At 42.4% G+C, this 23830-nt stretch overlaps 1 protein-coding gene across 2 annotated transcripts in view; it reads left to right on the top strand.

Annotated features, from left to right (window-relative positions):
- The window catches only part of LOC124299575 (box A-binding factor-like), a 60344-nt gene that overhangs the window by 24935 nt on the left and 11579 nt on the right, over positions 1 to 23830 (top strand). For both annotated transcript variants that reach the window (XM_046752842.1, XM_046752841.1), the window contains exons 2-5: positions 2422 to 2737; positions 3860 to 4762; positions 18404 to 18537; positions 19307 to 19639. In XM_046752842.1, the coding sequence (XP_046608798.1) occupies positions 2422 to 2737; positions 3860 to 4762; positions 18404 to 18537; positions 19307 to 19639 (1686 nt within the window). The remainder of the gene's footprint in view (positions 1 to 2421; positions 2738 to 3859; positions 4763 to 18403; positions 18538 to 19306; positions 19640 to 23830) is intronic.

Genomic DNA, 23830 nt, shown 5'->3' with positions numbered 1-23830 from the left:
TATTCTCGAAGATACCGCAGTGCTTGCATTGCCTGCTGCATCCGATTCTCCTCCTTATTATTGCTCATCTTATTTTTTCATTCCCCCTTTCACTGGCTCAAAATCAACGCCGCGATTAATCAACATCTACGCTAATTAAATCGTCTCGACGACTACACATGTATATATATAACAAAAAAGAAATTATTATTTGTACTTTGACGCGAATGAATTTCACTCTATTTTTCGATCCATTTTATCTTCTTGGCACTTGTTCGACGATTCGCTCGTGCATTTTTGTTGCCATAGTTTGGTTAGTTTGCGAAAAATCAAAGGATGATTAAAAAAGAAAATAAAAACACTCGAGATAAATTTCTTAGGGATCAATTCGTCAGGATTTTCCACAACTTCACAGACTGTGCAAGAAGCATTGCGTGCCGTGAATAGTTTTCAACGCAACATTAGTGACAAGTTCGACGATTCTGGAATAAAATATTCAAGAATAATTTAAACGAGCAACTCGATGGAAAATTAGAAGCCGAGCTAACCGAGGAAAAAAGAAAGCAAAAAGAAAGTAACGAACGGGTGAAAAAGCTACATAAATAAATTGCTCGCGGTCAGACTGATCGAGGGGCGGAGGAGGAAGGGAACGGAGAATATTATACCAATTAAGAGTAATATTTTTATCATCGGAGAGAAAAAGAAATATTGAAACAAAGAGAGAGAGAGAGAGAGAGAGAGAGAGAGAAGAAGCCAGCTCACGCACAAAACTCGTAGTGCACGCACACCGAAAAGGCCTGCACGCAGAGACTCGCTTCGCCTGTAGAGCTGAGAGTGTGTACGTGGCGTGTCTCTCTCTCTCTCTCTCTCTCTCCCACACACACAGAGACACCAAATTGTGTACATGCACGCCGTGTACAAACGCGGTGAAAGAAGATAAGGCTATTTTTGTATCGTACTGGATAGCAACAGTGCTCTTGGGGGCTTTGGGGTAGCGAACCGCGTGCACCGCGAGACGCAGTGCCGCGTATAACGGAACGTTTCACACCCGACTTTGCCGATTCGGACGAAAGGTATCGGGAAAAGAGGACGACAGGATTCTGATGCCAAGGTTTACGCGCGAAGTAATTTCACAGAAATTCAAGGCACTCGTTTTCGGAACAAACTTCTTTCCCGAGGAGTTGGAGGGACGCGGTCATCGAAACGTGACCGGTGGTCGAATCGTCTACGATCGGGATGAAAGGACCATTTCGATGATTGCAGGCATTCAAGGAAGAAGGAAGACCGGGTTCTCATCCCAAAGTTTACGCGCAAAGTAACTTCACTCAAGTTCGCGGCACTCGTTTTGGCGAAAAGCTTCTTTCCCGAGGATTTACAGAGACTGCGGTCATTGAATTACGCGACCTATAGCGTCGGTGATTTCTGAAATGCGATTTGTATACTTCTTAGCGAATATCGTAGATATCAGATGATGGTGGAATCTGCATACATCCTTGGATAGTTTTTTCAAAAGCATCCGACCGCATTAACAATACGTGATCTCGGCGAGTGCAGCTGGACTCTTGGCCAAGTCCTTTACGACGCGATTCGTAATGGTGGGATGGTAGGATTCCTTTATGAATCTACGATTTTCGTTGGGTCGGTCGTTATAACCGTCCGCGATAAGAGTATTTGGGATTGGTACACGACATGAGGCGCATGAAGGTCGTCGAAAAGTTTATATCAGTACTAGAGTCACTGTTCGTGGTGAACTTAGACCTTGTACGTACATCCATGTAGACGTATACTTACGAACGTACATTGAGCCCCGCCGGTTACAATGAAATGAAGCGAAATTGAAGCGATGAAAAAAAAATCAAGCGTCGCTGCGTTTCGGTTATCAGTGTCCGCCCGTCACCTTCGACTGCGCGCGCTAATCGCTGGGTAGCGATGGCCAAAAACCGGGCACGTCGAAATTTGGCGCCTGCATTTTGCCCTACCAAGCTTCGTATGAACCTACTTTGAAGGAAATTGAACCTGGAAATCCTGCATTGACCTTCCAACTCCTAAAACGAATATAAAAACCCTTTCAACCGATTCAATATAGAGAAAATACGATTGGACGCATGTGTAAACTAATTCCTGTTTATTGGGATTTTAATTTGATTTCGTACGTTTTAATTGTATTTCTTGTATTTCAATCATATTCAATCAGAATCGGCGGACCTTTATCAGCGAGGTAGGATTTTGAGCGTCGAATGAGGGTTTCGAGCAATCAGGTTTAACCCAACCTCTGGAGGGTTAAAGTAGGTTCCCAAGATACCCTACTTCCAGTCTAAGCTCGGTAAATTGGGAAGTTTCGGTAATTTTTAGCGTCCAAGTCTGACATTGCATTGAAATAGAACCCACTCTCCTGTCTTTAACTTTAGGCGCTAAATTTCGACCCGGTTCGTTTGATTTCAGCCATGATGGAGTATAACCAGGTCATCGTTCCGACGGAATTCTCCGGAGCCGATTCCTCCGATCATCCTATGGAACTCGTCAACGGAGAGCCGGACTCCTCGTCGTCCTCGTCGTCGACGGCGGCTGCAGCGGCTCCTCGGCGTCGGCACCAGCTGCGTTTCCCGTCGGCGAACGACGGTGGGGACGGCGTGGGCGTGCTGGAGGCGGGACACCGACGACTCGAAAATGGCGCCGGCGGTGCCGCAGCTGGTCTCCCAGGGAGAGTCGTTGATCAGGACGAGGAGCACGGGACGAGCTACACCCTCCACCAGCTCGGGTGAGTGCCGTTTAATCCGATCCGTTGCCCGTGGGATCACGGACCGAATCTTACCCCTCGTAGTTTTCCCGTAATACCTTTCGGACGGTCGGCCGAAGGCACGTCATCCTCTTCGTTCCTGTTTCATACCTCACTCCCGGATCCGTTATTCCTCGGGAACATTCACCAAATCTTCGGACGGAATATCTAGCTCGTGTCACGTTTATATCACCGTTTCTCGAGTGCAGACACGCATTTCATTGGAGTGCCCACTTGAGGGTGGCAATAAGAAGTAGCCAGATATACGTATTGAGTAATTATTATTAGGCGCTGAAACGATCAGCGACATTGCCTTGGTGACTTCTTGACTGTTCTTTTTTTTAAACCGTTTTTCACCGTCACTTTCATCGGGCTAATTTTTGAAAAATACTCACAGTCAAGCCGCTTCACCTGCAGGCAATGTGGTAATACCAATCTGCGTTCCAAGTGTCAATCATCGACTCGATCACGTCCTCATTGAAAGAATCAATTCGGTCTAGTTGGCCGCACGTTTTTCTTCAACGCGGATAGCGCGGTACGGATTCCAGCTGAAAATTCGAAGTAAAAGTAAGAGCTCAGGGTTTGGATCGACCGGGGTTTAAATAACTCCGTTCGGTGCCTGAAAATGGTGAAACTCTCAAGTGGCTTGAAAGAACTTTGAGAGCGCTGGAAGACGAACGATGCGCTGACAATTTGGTGGTGAAATTCAAGTGTTATAAGGTGACTAATGGCCTCGATGATGAAGGTTGGAGATATCGCGCAAACTTGACGTAGCCTCGGGTCAGTCGTCGTATTGCAGCACAAAATTCTTAACCCCTGCACTTTGTGAATTGCTTACTCCGTGACGTTGGAGTAATTTCGAGTTACTTCTGTGCCTACTCGGTTCCATTATTCCGACTATTCCCGTTCCGTCGTATCCACGATACGGAGTCCGTAAGATCGGATTGTCAAGAACGGCTACCCCCGGCATTGTTTAAGCATGAAAATGCCCGCAACATACGAGTCTCGTCGCGGTTACAATCGTACCAAAACACCTACTCCCATGACTCTCGAGCCTTGTTCCATGTAATTGCCGGGATTTTATGACCTTTGTAAATGTTGAAGGGGTTACCTCGGCGAGGAGGGATCGCCGGAGTACGACGAGGATAACCGGGTGCATCCCCATCCGTCGGAGCGAGGGAGCGATGAGCGTTTCGTGGTTCTCGGGGGGGGAGAAGCGGCCCCGTCGACGGGGGAGGGTGGTGGGGATAGCCTAGCGGGCGAGGAGGTCTCGGTGGACTCGGAGGGCCAGCATGGTCACAGTCACATGCCGCACTCGACGATGCATCGGTACGCGACGGAGGCTCTCTCGCCGACGGAGCAGCACCATCACCAGCACCAGCAGCACCACCAACAGCACCAGCACCAGCAGCAGCAGTCGCACCTCGGCGATCACCGACACCCGCATCACCACCACCACCATCACCACCACCACCACCAGCAACAGCAGCAGCACCAGGAGGCCGAGGAGGAGGAGGAGCACCGGGTCAGCGGTATAGCCGCGGCGATGCGTCAGGTCGGGGCTCGCGAGGCCGGCATCGGGGCCCTGATGTTCACCCACCTCCCGGGTGGCGGGGGCCACAACCACCTCGACGGCGTCCTCCCCGAGGAGGCCTACCTCCACCAGATACGCGCCGGCGCCTCGCCGCCGGTCCGGACCGGCAGCTCCCCCGGGTCCAGCCGCAGCCCTCGGGAAGACCCAGGCCTCTCTCCTCACCGGCACCCCTCCCAGGACGGGGGGGATTACTCGCCCTCCCAGGACCAGGCCCGGCTGCAGTCCTTCACCCATCTGACCGCGATGCAACCACCGTCGACCCAGGCCCACGGACTCCAGGACTCGGACCGCGTCGCCGATCAGCTATACATCGAGAACATGTACGCCCACCATCCAAACTCGACGCCGCATCACCATCAGGACCACGATCAGGGACCACCGACTCCTCACTCACCCGGAGGACCTCTGTCCAGGTTAGTTTTATCGACGGTATTTAGTGTCCTTTTGCGGCATTCGGTTTGTGAAAGGAAAAAGTGCCCGGTTGGATTCCGTGAACAATGATGTCGTGCCGTAACGAACACCAATTTGGCGGGTCGGTTGGTTCTTAGCCTCTGAGATTGGTGATCGAATGCTTGGAATATGCGCGTTCGGCAAGTAACCAAATTCGAAAAACTTCTCGTCTCATTCCCGGGGAAAAGTTATTCCCGATTAGGTTGATAGAAACAGTGTTCTAATAGTCTCGCTTTAGTTGAAAAACGAATTTTTATAGGTATTGGATATCCTTACAGTGGCTTTGACGTATCACCGATCTGACTCGTGGAATTTTTTTGTTTTAGTTTCTTCTCACCCAGTGTTTTACGTTTTTTAATTATTCAGTCGTCAAACCTGTTTGTCAACTAGAATGAAAAACTTCAATCTAATTTTATCGAGCAAGTATTCACCGGTTAATAAAAAGTGGGAATTAATGTCAACTAGTTACGGTCAAATATGATTGATTATTATTATATAATCGATAATCGAAAAAAGACGTCGAAATTGCTACAATAAACTAGATCGGGTGTAGACAGTGGGATTTTAAACCCACTGTAAAAGTGTCCGACAAAATTTCTAAAACTTTTTCAATCAAGTAGTGAAAATAAGAGGAATCGTTAGAAGAGTAGAATTTTCTTTCATTACAACCGTAAATTCGGATTTGATTTACTCGCCAACGGGCTTTCTAAGATGTCCATGAAATTTGAACAATAATTGTTTTTGTCCCTAAATGTAGTTAATTGATAGTTTTTCAAATTCAAGCATCACCTCTGCTAAATGATCTGAAATCGAAATTCTCTTTTCCCGTACAATAATGAATTTTCACTCTAATTTCTTATCGATTCGATTAGAGGTAATACAACCTCAAACTTGGCTTGATCTAACATTTATACGTCGAGAACGTCACCTTATCTCTTCGTTCTGTGTGGTTATGAGGCTGATTGTGGTTTGGAAAGATGATTTGATTCCAGCGAGCTTATCTCGTCATTTATCGCTCACCTCACGGGTTTTCACCCTCTGTGACATCAGGATTTACGTTCAGTTCTATTTCGAATCATCGCTCGGTCGGTTCATGCGGTTGTACCCGGTTTGTTTTGTTTTTTTTTATTTTTTGTTTTTCACTTCGTAACAGTATTTAAATTTCCACCACATTCAAGTTTAATTACAGAAAGATATTCCATTTATACGCAATCGCAATCTAGATTTTTCTTCTTTTCCAAAGACCCACAAAAGTTTAGTGAATTAGCGAACAATACACGAGTGAAAATTTCTTCTCATCGTTCTCTTCTTCGTATTTGGGTAAAGAAACTCCGCAGTTCCGTAATAAAATTGCTGCAGAGAGAAAAAGAATTTGAAACATATCTAGATGATGTAGAGAAAAAAAGGCTGCAAAGTTTTCAAAAAAAACTCTCCGATTCGGGTGACGAAGTTCTTCAGGCCCAAGATGCGAAAAGAGACATGTATTCTTTCAGGCCCGTTGGGACCTCGGACTGCAGCGGGACTTAAACGCGAAAAATATTTGCTCGTTAGCTTAGGTTCCGAAGTGTATATACACACGGCTTGATCCTCCCCAGCGTTTGGGGACCGGCAAAAGGCCAGAGGGCAGGCCGGCTCTGTATATGCGTAATCTTTGCCTGGCCACGTCTTCCAACTCCCCAAAAATCCATCGCAGTAACAACGAGCTGAGGACCTATGCTAACACCGCGGCCTTAAGAAAATCGCTGGTACAAAACCCGGGCGTCGTCTATACCTCTAGGTTCTTGGCAAAATTCACACCACGACTTAGACGATTTTTTAAACGAATTTTTACTTTTCTCGCGATAGGATCATCTTTCGTAATTATAAAATTAATGTACAGTGATGGAAATTGAAGCTGTTCAACGCTTGAAAGTAGATCGGATCCCAGATTTTACGAAAGCTCATTGTAGGTATTTACTTTTCTTTATCATTAGGTATTTGTTTCTTTTTTTTTTTTTTAAAGCAACATTTGTAACAAGATTCAAACCATTATTTAGACACATTTTTACGTTTTACGCTCCAGCGTGATCTTTCTCCTCTTATCAATTCGTAATTATAAGATGAATAAACAGTGATTGAAAATAAAGCTCGTTTGCGCTTGAAAGTAGATCCGATACCAGGTTTTATGAAAAAATCGGTTGGAAAAATACTCATTTTTCTTGCAACATTTAGATCTTTGGTAAGTTTCCATGAAAGCGAGCAATGTATCAGCGAGTGGAATCAGTATAATGTTAATCGAGAGTCATCACGTGTCAGGAAAGTAATGGCGGATCGTTTCCGGCGGCAATGTATATACACACACACACATATATATATATATATATGCACATAAAACACATACATGCCGCACACATTCACGTGGTACATATATATATATATATGTGTATATAACATAACAAATTGTCGTCGGGTGAATCACTGATGCAGAAGAACTGCGCTGCAGTGCAGATCGTACAGACCGATAACGCATCTTCTCTGCAGCGTACGCGATGAAATATTTCAATCTTCGTACTAAACGGTTCGAAATTCGATCTCGATCCTCGATCGATCCTCATCCGATTTCGTCCGATGCTCAGAGACAAAGAAGGAAATAATGGAAATGAAAGGAAGAAAGAAAGAAGTGGCAAACAACGACGCGCGTGGATTCTTAGAAACAGATGGCAAAATTGTGTGCACGCATAACGATATTAAAAAACAAAAAAAAAAAAAAAAAAACAAGCAAACAATAATCGCTGTTATGTTTTGCCCAGTGAGCAGCATCGCCGACGATCGTTTGCGCGATTTCGAAATCGTTGCGTTTCCACGGTTCACCGAACTATCACGGATCGACGCTGTGCACGTGTCGGTGCTCGAATTGAACAACATTTCAGGTAGTATTTTGCAAACAAACCGCGACACCTGCGCAGAGTTTTACAGTAGAACGAAAAATCGGGCCGAACGAAAAGCGCGACGAGGAGAGCCAAGCGGATAAAATGAATTCGACAATAATCGGTGATCGATTCGTGATCTATAATATCGGTTAAGGCTTGTTCAAAGTGGACTAGTCTGTATTTTTTCGTAAAACGCTTTACACAACCTCGTCTGTTACATAAATGTTTCGATCCGGCGATCGATCGTCGACCCGAAATCCTCCCGAGTCTACGTAATTTATTATTTTAACGACCGCGATCGATCGCTCGGGGATATATTCGTTATATGCTTACACGTTACGCGCGGTAATTGCATGCCTGTATCTCAAACACGATCAGTCTCGCACACGCGCGCCTCGTTTTGGTTGCAGAATTTTGCTTGCTTCTCAGTTTGGCGAAACTGCGGGTCTGCGTCGGTGGTGACAGTGAATTTGAACGTACGTGCGAGTCTCGATGTTATCTTTTCTCCTTCTCGTTTTCATTTTCATCACTTGTTGTCGTTCTCGCGTTCGAATCGTTGCAAAATATCACCGAGGAGAGAAAACATCGACCCAACCCGCGATGCGGAATATCGTTTTCGGCACACGCGTTCCGGCATCGGATTTTTACCAGTTTCCCGACGATCGGAGGTCAATTTTATTGCTTGTCAAAATTGACAAACAATGTATTATCTATCGCCTGTCGACGATCAACGATTAACGAATGCCCGAGTAAATTCCGCGGACTGCCTGTTATTTTATTCACGATGAGATTCGCTGGTGCGAAAAGCTTGTAAGGAGCTTTCATCTCGAAAGTTTTCAACGTCCGTATGAATCGTCGAAATAGAAACGCAACGAGATTGATATTCGAATTAGCGCATGATAAACGACGTGCAATACTTTAATTTTTTTCCCCGAAACGCACGCTTTTCCGCAAGATTAAACCGTCGAGGTTCAAAGCGACTCGTCCAACCCTTCGGTTTCATCTCGCCAATTATTTTCGCGCAGCTTTCGACGTGATCGAGGCTCGAACCGATCGCTCGGAGCTTCGTCGTGAGCCGAGGGTGTCGTATGACGTCGTCGGCCGAATGCCGCGGGTTCTCCGACTTTGGTGGGGGCTGCCGGGTATTTTGGAGGGGAGCGAGACGTCGTCCACCTTCGAGGGCCTCGGGGCCAAGCCGTGCTGGAGTTGAGCGCGTGTCTTCTTAGTTCTTGTTTGCCCGGTGACAGATACGGGCTCGAGTCGAGACTTTTGTCACTTTCGCGGATCGATTTTTTATCCCCGTTTTTCTCTTTCTCTCTATCTCTCTCTCTCTCTTCATTTATTACCACTCCGTTTTACAAACCCATCTCTTTTTTTCATCGCCGAATCAAACTTTCTCCCACTCTTCTTAATCATTTCTTTCCCCTCCTCTCCATTCCATCTGTCTCTGAATTTCTCCTAATCTATATAATTTCTTTTAACCTCTCTCTCTCTCTCTCTCGCACTCTTTTTGTTTGTTTCTTTCTTTTTTTTTTTCGCTCCAACTTCGTAACTGCACGCGAGTCGGGATTGCATTGTAAAAAAAGGAAACAAACAAAAAAACAGATAAACTGTATTCTTGTAATTAAATATCGAGCACGTATAATCGACAAAATTCAGATAAGTGACTGTCAGAAGAGAAGATCTTGAAGAATTGACGACTGACTTTTGGGGAAAGAAGATAATCAGCATGCAGTGAGTGTTTTTTTTTTAAATACAAACACATCTTCGTTTTGTTAAATTCTACTATTCTAATTACTCTACAATGATTGGGGTAATAGTTTAACTTACTGTCTCGCATATCATGCAGCTTGGTTATTCTATTTGAGGCACTTAATACGCAAAAACAATGCTGTTTACCATAATACGTACACTGCACGCTTAATCAAACATCTCTCTTATATCAATTACTCACATATACGTATAAGTATATGTAATATTTGTCAAAAGCTCTCTATTTATTTGTTTTAAGTATCAGCGAAAAAGTCTGCAAACACGTTTCGAGTTTGACAATTTCAATTCGTACCTTATTTTTTTTTTCGATCTCCTGCAATCAACGTGAAAATTAAAAATGATTCGCGCGAGAAAATGGTGCGAAACGTAAAAATATTGAGAAATTCGGACCTTCCCGCAACTCGCCGTAGCTTCGATTCTTCCGGCGGCTCTATACACGGTCCTTGCGAGCGGACAAACGGCGACGATTTCTCTTCTATCTCCTTATTCATCGGTGGCGACGGTGGTCAAATATTAACATTTTGAAAATCCCGCCTCGCCCCCTCGTGCATATATATGACATAATCTGTGCATACACGATGTGAAATAGACGCGACACTGCGTGCTTGCCGAGAGATATTTATTTGACGAAGGAAGAAATGCGAGTAAAACGAGAGGGACAAATAATTCAAAAAATGTCGTACTCCCTCCGCGGGTTCCCCTGTTTCCGTTGCTTTCGTTTTTTTAACATTTTTTTATTCCATTTCTTAGCCGCGTTTATGCCTCTATATCTTCCGTATATGCGGACGATATCTTTGTCCAAGATTTGAGACCTGAAGCGAGTGTGTGTATACGTACAGACACACATATAATGACAAAATGTAAACCATACGTAACGAGTGAGCAAATAATCGAGCGGAAAAGGGAGAAATACGTTGAGCTTGAAGAGGTGTATAATTTTTTTCTTCTCCTTTTCTTCCCCCCACTTGGTCACCACAAGCCCTGTGACTTACCAGCCCGACTTCATGGCAGCTTATCAATTTTTATACTCTCCTACTGATATCGATTCGATCATTCCACGGATGGCAGTAAATATTATTCCATTTATCCGTAATATTTTTTCTGTACTGTACTCGAAGATCAACGTCGCGTCGCTTTTCAGCGTGAGTTCAAATCAATTACGGTATAATGCACGGATGGATTAATGAGATTCAACGCTCATGGATCTATGAGAGATTGATTTGCATGGTGAAAAAATCTTCGATAAAGTACAGATTTGATATCTTAAAAGCGTCGTTTTTTATTCTCGTTCCGTTTCGAATTCGCAACATTCACGTTCTTTGCCAATTAATTTTCACATTAGCTTGTATAAATCGCTCCGCCGGCGATAGTAACGAAGAAAGGTCCCTGAACCGGACAATCGTAAAACAACAATTTTCTTCCCTTTCCACGTAATTTATATGTTGTTTTTCAACTAATAATTTATGGAATAACAACCGTAACGCATATGCAAGAAACCGAGATTGTAAACTAATTGCGAGTTATCGTGTAAACGATTAATAAAAAAAAAAAAGAGAGAGAGAAATGCACGACGAAAAACGAAGGAGAGCTGATTTTACAGCGTTCACAACAATTTCATAGCCTGTAAATTGGGCCACAACTATACGTAACATATTTATACACGCATGCCAATTCGTACGTGTAACCACCTTGTACCGTATTCCGTTGCTTTATCTACTAACAAACAAATAACAATAGTATCACTTTGAGGCCAATCGGCTGCCTGCCAAACGCGATCGAAGGAAGGGAAGGGAAGCCGGTTTTGCGCATGGCGGTTGGATATTTTGTTTTAGAACGCTGCGAACAAATAACGAGAAAAAGAAATGAAAAGGGGGACCATCGTTTTATACTATCCCTCCATAGATTTCTACGGATTTCCGTGTCGCGAATCGCGTAGGTTTGAGTTACACGAAAGAGAGAATAAATTTGGAGGCGGCGACGTGATTCGATTTACGTCAGTAATTTTTCCCAATTTTCTTTTCCCGTAACTCGCATCTCGAACGGAATCTGCAAACTCGCGAGATTCGCAGGATCTCGCAAAGCTCTCGGCGTTTTTACACAAACGACGTTCGTCGTCCGTCTAGAATGCGACGGCGACGCGTATTGCATTTCGCGAATTTCGCGCTTTTCATCAGATCGTCATCATCAGCTGCAACAAAAATCCCCCCCCTCGTCAGTGTCAGTAACCTCTTACGACACAAAACTGCAGCTAATTGTAAGACGTCGCAATATCGTTGTCTCGTTGCGAGACGCGAAGAAGTCTCTTATTTTCATTTTCATTCTCTCTTCTCGTCGTACACGGTTTCTTTTTTCTTTCTTCTGTTATAAAATGCAAAATTTGTTCCTCTTCGAAGCTTGAACAAACAAACAAACAAAAAAAAAAGAAAAAAGAGAGATACCAGGATAATGTAGCACTCAATTATACAATTTTTAATTAATCGTGACGAGTTAATTACGGTATAAGTATTTTTTAATCTTGTTATATTTCACTTTTTTTACACGGAATAATAATATTTCCCGTATCGCGATTTAATTTTAGTTCGAAATCCCCAACTCACCGCGACACCGTTTTCGCTTTACGTCATTCTCGCGTATACCTGAAGTATAAGCTTGTTATTTATCGCGTTTTCACATTTTAATTACCAACATCCGTTCCATTTTTTTTCCTTTTTTTTTCCTTTTCTACACTTGGTTATAATACTAGATCGTACCCATACGCATATTATGTGAGTTATAACCCAAACCTAAAACTCAGCAGCTTTACATCAAGCCACAAGAAACGAAACGTTATCGGCGGTATGTAAAATGTACGCTTTTTTTACTTATTAGTTATTCAGTTAATTATACAACTCTCGTTCTTAAACTCTTTATCTTTAATTATAATCGGAGCAAGCCAACAAAAGAAGCATAAACGAATACTCTTTTTAGACAGAGTTTTCAGTTTACTTACTACGAAGGATGTGAAACCTGAAAACTTGTAATCGGTTGAAAAATCGACTTTGAATCTCGCGGAAATCAAGTCATCGGGTTGCAAAGCGGTAAATTTCCCGAGTTTCAGGATTGGGTTGCGATAGTTTACGGGGTTATACCTAGTCAGGATGCCGGAAAAAGCTATGTCTGAACAATTGTTTCATGAGAAGGGATTTCAATTTATTGATGTAAAAAAATTGTATACATATTGGGTTAGCATTGAACTTCGTTCTGATACTTTTCAGTTGTAATAATAATGATCTTTAAAGCTGCTATAGCCGATCTCCGGGAGCGTCTGTAAAAAAAGGCGTCTCGCGGTGAGCAAGATATTTCTGAACTGGATCGTCTGAAATGAAAAAATAAAAAATATTTAATTAATATAAGTTATTATCTGGTCTTTAAGCGACGGAAAAGCAAAATATTAATTTCTAATAAAACGGCGACTATAAAAAAAGAATCGATTCTTCATCAAAAGTTACGCCTTAATTATAAAATAGAAAATATTTATCGACGAGAAAAAACCTTCGATCAAGGACTGAAAACTGTATTCGTAAAGCTTGTGTAAAAATTTGATACTGATCGGTTCAGCCGTTTTCGAGAAATCTTGCTCACCGACTTTGAGAGCATAGTTTTGAGAAAAGCGCGTTCAAAGTTTGAAAGTGCTTTTCAAACGCTCCGGGGCGTTTTTGCAAACCTGCGCGTAACTTCAAGAATATTTGTCGGATCGACATGAAATTTTTTGCGGACGTATTTGAGTATACGTATATTACGAAAATAAAATTCGGACAGCAAAAAACAATCGATTTTTGAAAAATCCTGGCCAAACATAAACTCTTAACCTAACCTACAACTCGACCACGATCGGCGAGAAAACCTGAAATCGTCAATCAGTCAAACAGGCTCGTTCCTACAAAATATAAATTTAACCGACGAAGAGAGGAATGAAAAACGAGGTGGAAATCGCGGCGCGCTCTTAATATCGGTAACTCGAAACCGGGCTAAAGTGAGTCATGCATCCATAGGTCGGCTTCGCGGTCTTTGGACCGGTGCGGAATGGCATCTGCGTTATACCGTGGCGATAATTAACGCGGGCGTTAATGCACGCGGTGTTGGTCTCGACGCCGTGCCATTCATGATCGCTCGGTGCGTGAACGCGATCCACCGCCTGGTGTGTGCTCGGATCACGCCGCTTCCGAGAAGAAACGCGAGATCTCGTCAACTATCGAAGAGCTGACGTTGCAATAATTGCCCGCACGACGACGGTTGGGCCTTTTGTTACGGGCGTTGCGTACAAACCGCCCTGCAAATATCGGATCGACATCGGTTCTCGAACGAACGATCCCGCCCGTTTTTATCCCCATTCCTCTTAGATGCGCAATTTTTTGCACGGAGGTGAAGTTAGCAACGTTGTCGTAACGATTCACGTTTTCCTAAAAATCGCTGTTTCGTGTTGAGGGGGATTTCTGAAGTGCGGTAAATTGTAACACCACAAAACGTATTCATTTAGGCTGGCTTGCGTTTTAACATTTTTTTTTTTTTTTGAGGGATCTACTCGTAGAATTTATGACAAATATTGAAGTAAACAACAAATATTTCAATAATCGGCAACAACCTAGAAATATTTTCCCACTTCCTCAAGGTTTCACGACAATTTTTTTTCAGTAGCACTTTGAAAGAAAAAAGTTAAAAAATGAACGACCCTAATATTCATATTTTCAAAACTTGACTGCTTCAAAGTCACTCTGAACTTGCAAAACAGCGAATTCCCCCCAACGTTTCTTTACGTTAACGTTGCAAGCTTCAGCCTTGTATTTGAGAATTTTTTTTTTTTTTTTTTTGTAGAACAAGCGTTATATCACAACGTTCGGCAACGAGCAGTAAAAAATATCTCTCGTTTCTGTCGCGGTTGCAAGAACCAAGTAACGATTTATAATAAATATTAATATATAGTTACTGTTTTTCGAAGAAACGCATTAAGCTAATTGATCCCGGCTATCTGCTGCAGTCTCTGACTTGCGCTGACGAGCCGTGTCTTCGTAGAATCATCGATTTAACAAAAAATAATTTCCCACAATAATTCTCAGACGAATCATTCGATAACCGATTGGAACTTGTTAGTTTTATATCCCGTAATAACGATTTTCCGCGTTGCGTCTATTTTCCTTCGTTATAATGCTCGAAAATTTTATCAGAATTTTTGTCCCCGTATCGATTGTATAATTGTACAAGCATTATAATATACCCAAGTGTAAATTGTTCGAGATACGTTTATGGGAGAATTTAGCTTATAGATGTAAACTTTGACATCGTTGCAGTCGATTTTAAATCACAACGATAAATCGATACGAACGATTCAACGAACGGCTAATCGTACCGATATTAAATCGTGACATCCGTTTTGGAAGCACGTAAGCAAAATTAACTTTTTATACTTTATTCGAAAAACGAATTCAAAAAAAAAAAAAAAAAAAAAAAGATAAAAAAATTATTAAAAGAATTCGCAATTCGCGGAAAATCGCAACGATCGGGGAGAAGAACGAAAGAGAAATCGGTTTCACGCGATCGCAAATCGTTCGCGTTCAGCCCGAACGATGCACACGTACGAGTCCCGTGCGAGCTGCAAGAGCAAAGTGCTTCGGTTCTGCGACATGTTGCGTATCCTGAATACGACACATATTTGCGAAGATAGACTTCTCGAGGCCGCGCGTGCACCGACGCACTCGAAATGGCCTCCTCGCACTCATCGCGAGGCACGTACGCGGACACTAAGTACGTGCCTCAAAGTGCAGCACGCGCGCTCAAGGATACCTCTGGGTATTTACGCCGTTTTTTCAAATACATGCCGCATGCTTTACCTCATTTTTTTCCTCTCTTTTTGACTCGACTCTTTCCCTATCACTCGTAGTCCATCGGGTTTTTTAAACGACAACGCGGGTACCCGCCATTTTTCACAAGGTTTTTCAACTCGAGATATAGTCGATTTTACCGAGAACTTTTTACCGAAAAATTTTACCGAGAAATCGACTGTTGGAATTTTTTCCATTGCGTACGGTGACGGCTGAAATCGGCAGAAATCGGTTCGATATTTCGAACAAGTCTGGGTTGGAAGATCTTGGACAATTTTCGGATTATTACTAATGAAATTTCGTAGAGATCGTGGATACGCTTCGCAGCAATCACCGATTCTATCGCGTATCCGGTATATCTATTCGTTGAAATCGGCGGGGAAATGTTTGGCAAAATATCACGAAAGTAAAACCCAAAGAAAAAATGAAAATCGTCGAGATAACATCAAGTCCCGAAGGACGTAACGATTTTTCACCAATCGAAGGAGTTACCGATTCTTCAAAGATCGGATCCTCGCAATTTCGGAGTGAATTCCGCGTCGATCGGTAAAAACTAATCCAGTGTCCTTCCAATTTCTCTCGCATGAAAAATCCACAAAGAAATCGTCACCTCTCAGGCACAGAGAAAAACCGTCTTCGATTCGACCGGTTGGGTTTTTTTCTCTTTTTATTGCGTAGCTGCGAATCGAGCTTGCGGCGATCGAGGCGCAAAGTAGCCGGCGAGTAACGGCGAAGGGCAGCGAACCAGGTACCCGGTTGCAGGTAGGCCACCAGAGAGAGACGACCACCTGTAGGGCGACCGGCCGGAAGTGGTTCGTTGGGGGCCGGAACCACGGGGCTTAGATTCCGGGTGCGGGCGCGTGCCCGAGGAGCATGCTGGAATTTCCTCGGACGGACGAACGGAAAGTTGGTGGAACAACAATACGGGATGCTCGGGGAGACACGACAAGTCCATTAGCTCTCGGCTAGCCTCCGTCGACGGCTAACTGTAACCGTAATCGAGCCTCGCCCACCCGCCTAATACCTGTCTCGCCTCGGTGATCCGCCTCGGACGCGGTAGAAGAAACTACTCGCAGATAAAGAATGAGTTTGGAAAAACGAGGAAAACGGACAGAAATTCCGCAAGAGAAAAAATACGGAATTTCTTCCTCTTGATACAAATCTCCGTCGCGATGAAATTGCATCTCGTGTACAAGGTGTCCCATTTTTTTTCAAATATGCTCAAATACGTCGAGGACTAAGTGTTAAATTGAAAAATCCTTCTTAGAGAAATTTTTGGGTCTGGGACGTACTGCTGGGCCCGTTGTGGCCCAACTTTTGTTTTTCAAATGGAATCTCCTATTTTTTTTTTTTTTTTGTTTCACTGAAAAGTGAGTGAATTGTACTCTCGGTCATTTTTGGTTTTCGTCTTCGAACAGGCCCAAAACGTGGTTCAAAATTTTCTTGTGAAAAAAGTATAGATACGTCGATCTTTGCGAGGAATTTAAAAATGAGAAGGTCTGTTCTACGATGAACAGAATTTTTTAGCACTGAGAGGTGTTTAGACGCTTGTTTGCATCGTTTTTTAAGCATTGCTAAGCGTTTAAGAACCGCCAGCAATAGCGTTATCCGATCGAGCAGCCTTCCCGCGGTGTACGTCGGGTAACGTTAATGCCAGCTCGATGTTGAACAATTATTTTCAACTTCTTCGCAAAGATTGACGTATCGCCACTTTTTTCACGAGGAATCTTCGAACAACGTTTTGGGCCTGTCCGAAGACGAAGACTTTCACTTTTCAATGAGACATAATAAAATGCAATAAAAAATCGGAGGTTTGATTTGCAAAATTAAAGTTGGGCCGCAACGGACTCAGCAGTAGGCCCCGCACCCAAAAACTCGGATGCTCATCCGATGAGCCTCACCTTCATACACAACAACTTCTGTCCGATATATTTTTCAATTTACTGCTTAGTTCTCGATATATTTGAGCATATTTTTTTAAAACCGGACAACGTGTACGTCGTGTAAAATAAAAAACTGATTTATTTAATCTCATACCTAAAACTTTATTTTTTTTTTATTTTGTGGTCAATCAATTTCTTGTTTAGACTGCGAATTTTTAGCTGTTGGTTTTTTTTTTTTTTTGTTTCAGCTGTTAGTAATTGTTTTATTAATTTTTTTTACCTTCCTCACGGAATTGACGGGATTTTGAAGCAATTCGTTAACCGCGATTGTTTTTTCGAATTCTTTGGTTTCCCATCTTTCGAGAACCTCTCTTCGCCTTATCTTGACTTACTACACCGAGAGCCGGTAGGGTTCGGACCCTCCGTATTTTCCGTAACATATTTTCTCGGTGTTTCGTGACCGGACCTCCACGAAGTGCGATGCTTCTTTTTCTTTTCTCACTTCTGGTTTGACCAAGAATCCCGTAAAGTCTTTCTTTGCTCAAAATCTTGTGCTTAATGTGAAAAGCAAAAACGTTCCAAACGAACGTGGACACTAATTTAAGAAATATTGTTGATAATTATCCAGCAACGAAAAAAGGGGATAGATTTTCGAAACACGATCGGTAGTTAACGCATCTGGATAATTGTAACTCAGAGGCTGGGTGGCGGCCAGACATTTGAACTGAATTCTATATTCCCTTGAGAAGAGGCGTCGTCAGCAGTTATACGTATAATTAATTAGCTGTGCAGCCTCTCTGGTGTATAATACGTAATCACGAAACTGAACTAAATCGTCTACCGCAGCCTTGCACGGCACGAAGATCGTCGAAGAATTGTCGATCAATGATCGAAAATCAACGTTAAAGTAGCAGCCAGATTTTACCTGCGTGTAAAAAAGAATCTCACCATTGTCGGACGATTTTCAATTTTTCCGACTGATTTTACTTCGCGAGTGCGGAAAAAAAAGAATCATTTGTGAATTTTCGGCACCAATTACAGACACAATACCGTGATACAAATTCCCGTTACTCCGTCGAACATCAAATGTTTTCACCCATGGTTTTCTTTCGTATATTTATCATACTCGTTAATACTCATCTTCAATTTCTTATTTTTTTTCTTTTTTGTTCGATATTTTGCAGCTCGTTCGCCCGAGGGATGACGGGGGTCGGTTCGATGAACAGCGGGGGCGGTGGAGGCGGCTACAATTTATCATACATGTCGGCCAGCCCCACGGAACTCGCATCCCCGACTCAGGCACTATGGGCATCGCAGGGTAAGGCCGTGAGAAATCACGAGGCTGAAGTTAGGAACGTTAACGCAGCGAAACACGATGGAAAACATCATTGTTGCACAATTTTAGAATGGTTTTGAAGGAGTTGGTTTGCCAAAATAACGGTATCTTTTGTTTATCACGGTTTATTAAATTTCGGACATTTCTACAAGGGTGCGGAGTAACGATTTTTTATGAACATGCATCGTTACAGTAACGCGACCAACTTCGTCCTCGTGCCTCGAAAGCTTCGAAATTACTCCTGTAATCCCAATCTCCTCCGAAAACTTTCAGCCTTGGATTCGATCTTCGAAATTCAAAATTCAGAATTCACTTGTTCCAGACTGTACGGAAAACGGCCAATTCCGATCTTGGCGCCTTTAAAGTTCTTCGATGTTAGAAATTTTTCCATCACCACTTATACCCGAAGTCTCGAAATTTATTGCAGAAAGAGAAAGTTCTTGTCAATATTGAGCGGAACGTGTCTTAATTTCCGAAATTTCACCCTATCGAAACGTTATTTTTCGGAATCGTGCTTCATCGGAACCTCGCATCATGGAACTTTGAGTCATCCGGTTTCCCGATCGTTCGAAAGTTTGTTCTATCAAAGTTTCGCAAACTTTTCAAACTCGCCCCAAAATTGTCACGTACAACCTTGTACTCGAAGTCTCAAAATAAATTGCAGAAAAAAAGGCTCGATCTCCGATCATGTTCGATTGCGTTCTTCCCACGATCCATGTACGCCTCGTTGGCTTACGCGATAAATTTCCAGGCTTGTCCGGAGGGTTGCCGCTGGTGTCCGAAGACTACGGCACGAGCAAATCCACGGTGACGGTGCCGCACCAGGCGCTACCAGCGTTCTCCCAGCGCTTCGGGACGAACTTCCGTAGCTACAGCCCCCCCTATTCATCCCAGCAAAGCAATCCCGTTTCCGGTTGCGGGGGGACCTCGGCCGAGCCCGGTTCCTGGTCTTACGCCACCGCCGCCGCAGCCGCCTCCGGCGAGCACATGCCCGTGCAGTACGGCAGCCTTTCGACGACCTCCAGGAGGCAGGCCTCGAACCCTCAGGGGCAGCCGATCAGCGCCGCCGCGAGTCTCTCGGCAAGTGAGTTGACCATTTTCGATATCCATATTCTTTTTTATTGCCCCTGTTTCTCGCTTATTCTCAGAGCATTTTTGTCCAGCTCGAAAATAATTCGGCTCGTTGTTTGGATATTGTACATTGATCGAACGATCGTCCAAGATCGCGTTGTAAATAGTTTTTTGATGGACATTTTTTAACGAGATGACAGAAAAAAAAAAAAAGAAAATCAAGAAATAAGAAAGAAACTTCTGAATCAATTTTAATAATTGCCGACTTCGAATAGCATGAGAAGTAAACAAGTTTGCAATTGGAATAATTATATCTATCGAAGCAAAAACGGATAGCAACTAATTTCTATCCGAAACTTTAAAAAACAATACAGAAGCAAAACCGTTTGTCTCTCATGTTGGATTTTAGAAATTTTCCACTGCTCTGAGATAAATTTGATAAAATCACTGCATTGTAGATGTATTAATTGGGTGTACAAGAAAAAAAATACAACGTACGTCTGAATGAACGAACGAACGAACGAACGATCGAATGACGGTGTGAAATATAAGAATTTTTAACCTATCCGAAGGAACGACGTGTGCCTATATATTTGAAACATGGCTAACGAAAGAACAAAAAATAACCAAATCGTGGAAATTGAGAATGCGTTCCTTCCCCAAATCTGGCAACTGTTCACGGAAAACGATATTCCGAAAATCTTCAAATCTAAATCGACGTTTTAATGGCTGCTACGAAGGTGTATTACTTATTTTTTTTTTTTTGTTTTTTCCAATTTTATTGTTTTTTTTCTTTCTTCCAAGAATGTTGAATCGGCCCGCGTAGCGGGTGCCTAATTTGTTTCTTCGCGATAGCGCGAAGGCCTGAAAATGTCGGGAGGGCAAAGTGGATGAGTGTAGTTTATATACGTCACATACATTAAAACCAAACAGGCGACCACATTGCGTCACTCCTAATGCGACCAGAACTTCCAGAGCTAGAAGAAGCGCGGCGCCTTTTGATCAGGGTGGGAAGGGGGGAACGGGGGGGGGTGGGGGAGCTGAAAGAGGGAGAACTGGAAGTTGAAGTAGAAGTAGTCCGTCAGGGTGCGCGCGCCGGGCGAGATAGAGAGGGTGAGAAATAGTGGAAGGCGTCCGAGCGAGGGAGATGATTGTAAGAAGAGCGAAAAAGAGAAAGAGCGAAGTAGAGAAAAATGGAAATGAAAAAGGAAAATGAGGAAACGAAGCAAAGTGGCGCTGCCTGCGGGAGGGTTTCTGGCCGTAGAAAACGCTTGTGATTCTCTCGAGATGCGTGTGCATGCCGTTCCAACGGCGCCGGCGTGCGTGGTGAGTGTCAAGTGTGAGGGAAATAGAGTCGAGGGAGAGGGACGGAGAGAGATAGGAAAGTGACGGAGAGGACGAAAGTCTGCGGGGGGTGGGGCGAACAACGAGGAAATTTGGTGGTTTGAGCCAGTGCAGCAGCCCGAAAATGCCTGCAGACGGTACGCGGAGTGCGTTCGTTCGTGATCCGAACGATTACACGAGAATTTTTTTGTTTTTTTTTTTTACTTCTAAAGAGTTTGTTTTTAAACAGATCAATTTTGATTCTATACATCGAATTATTATAACGGAAATCTTCATTTATTACTTGTAAAGCTTGCTTTTTCACGTCGATGAATAGTTCACCGGTCAACACGAATTTCGAGTCTGGATTCTAGATGTGAAATTTTAATTTCTTCCACCTATTTTACTGATAGAAGAAAATATCGTTGTACTGGATAAAGATTGTTTTCGAAGAAAGCAGAATTATGTTTCGGATTTTTAGAAAAATTACTCATTTTCTCAAATGTTTATTACAAATAACAGTTAAACAAACTTCAGTTTCGCATTTAAATTTTTGAATAAAAGTGGATTTTTTATTTGTAATAAATGTTTGGGAAAATGTGTAAATTTTCTTAAAATTCGAAATATCGTTCTTGGTTTTCACAAAAGCAAACTTCATCCAACGAAATTACTTTTTCTGGTGTTAGTTACGTGGAAGAAATCAAAATTTGACATCTAGAACCTAAAATCAAAATTCGTGTTAACTGATGTTACGCATTATTCCAATTCTCTCTCTCTCTCTTTCTCCTTTCACGTTTTTTTTTACCCTCTTTCATGATTTTACACCCTCAGTTTAGGTCCGATCGGGTCAATCGATCTACATTGATCGGTATAATTCTCGTTTGGCAAGGATAAAAAAAAAAATGAGGAATTTAAAATATCCATGATTGAATAGAAATAAAAACAATACCAGAAAACCGTTACAGCTAAAGACCCTCGCGTTTCATTGTTCTTCTTGTAAATTTTACTTCTGATTTTTCCCCTGAAGCAGGTACGATAAACTAACGACAGAACGAGAAGCCCAAAAATTTGTCATGCTCGTAAATTATACTCGGAGAAGTCGATACAATATTTCACGGTTCGACCCAACATATGTATATATATATATATATACATATGCGTATAAATAACACGAGGGACAGTTTAAGTCGGGGTAAAAGAGTCGAAATGCATTACTAAGTTGTCGTCTTGGATACACCAAGTTAATTCACAGCTTGAAGAGAGCCTGTAAGTCAGTCTCTCTTCGTGAGGGAAAAAATGACAGATGGAGAGGAGGAGGAGAAAGCAAGAGTGGAAAAAAAAAAAATCTTGGGGTTGTCGCATTGCTCGAGCTTTTTTTTCGAATTTTTTTTCACGTACAAGAAAAATGTGAGAAGAAGAATAGGAAAAAACCATTGAGTGTCGTTTAATAGCTTGCTGTATAAATACTCGAATATAACTGTGATCAAAAAAATTCTTACAAATTGTGGCAAAGAGGAAATGATAGAATGAAAAAAAAAAAAAAATATTAGAAAACGTGAGAAAACTGGCTAGCCGAAAGAAGTGGAGGAAACAATAATAGAAATGAATTAACGGCGGTAGGTGAAACGGCAAAATACTGCATATTATGGCCACGACCTAGTCAATCGCATCGGAATGAATATCTTAACTGCAGAATATAAAGTTACATATAATAATCACACACACACACACACACACACAGAGAGACAGAATAAGTAGCGTGGAATTTTGATAGCGAGTGGTTTGGTTTCGTATACATATATGTATGCGTTACATATTGATCATGTATATTTATAATGATTGCGGATAGCGGTATCTAGTCGGTACGAGTTTATTGCACAGAGATACAGCGATAAAATAATTTTGTTGTATTTTTAAATTGTCGTTTGGTTAGCTATGAAACCGTCGCCTTCGAGATCGCCTAATAAAAATGTATGTAATGTTATATCTAATCATACTATGCCGATACGATACGCGATATACGTGTGTTACACTTGTAACCACGTTTTCTACCAACAGTGAATAGGTTATGGTTTCAGATTGCGGTTAGTTACTTCAAATCTATCTGTCTGTACACGTATCTTGTCTTGTTGTAAATAATTCTCGTATCATCAAATCGGTGTACAATCGAATCTCTTGCGTTTCGATGAGTAAACTTCAATGGAAAACAATAAAAGAAGAAGAAGCAAATCGTTGTACCGTGGTATGAAAATTTCTGCAAAATTTTGATTCAACTTTTTTCCTTATCTCTCGTTCGCTTTAATTAATTACGTTTTTCGGTCATACGAGGCATGTTTCCATAATCGCTTTTTGTTTTCGTGTTTACTTTTTTTTAATTAAATTTGACTTTTGAATGTAAATAAATCGTCCGCGTTTACGCGGCTACGTGACATACTTGAAAACAGAAAAAGAAACGAATAAAAAAACAATCCAACAGTTGCGATAATATTATACGAAAGATTGTACTTTGAGCTGAGTGAGTTTAATTTTGCGAATATAAAATTGGATAAATATTACACAGAATATAACAATAAAGTTGATCGTATGCGCGACTTAATTGGACGGTAAACGAAGAGAGAAATAATTTTTCAAATTGAAACGCACGCGCGTACGACAAATTTCACCGCGCATTAAAAATCGAATGAATTATCGAACAAAGTCGTTCGTCGAGGCTTTTGTAACGTTCGAAAAAGGCGTGTCGACAACGAACTCGGAGAGGCGGAGAGATCTTATCCGATTTGACCTGATATTTAACTATCGAGCCGAAGGCCTGGATCCCCCTTTTCCCCGTTGTTAACCCTCCCTTGAAACGCTTGACACTCGTCGACCCCGACGGATATAT

The sequence above is a fragment of the Neodiprion virginianus genome, chromosome 3 (genome assembly GCF_021901495.1).
Source record: "Neodiprion virginianus isolate iyNeoVirg1 chromosome 3, iyNeoVirg1.1, whole genome shotgun sequence".
NCBI classification, from domain to species: domain Eukaryota; kingdom Metazoa; phylum Arthropoda; class Insecta; order Hymenoptera; family Diprionidae; genus Neodiprion; species Neodiprion virginianus.
The sequence above is the reverse complement of the archived record's forward strand: the minus strand, read 5'-3'. Positions and strand labels throughout refer to the sequence as shown.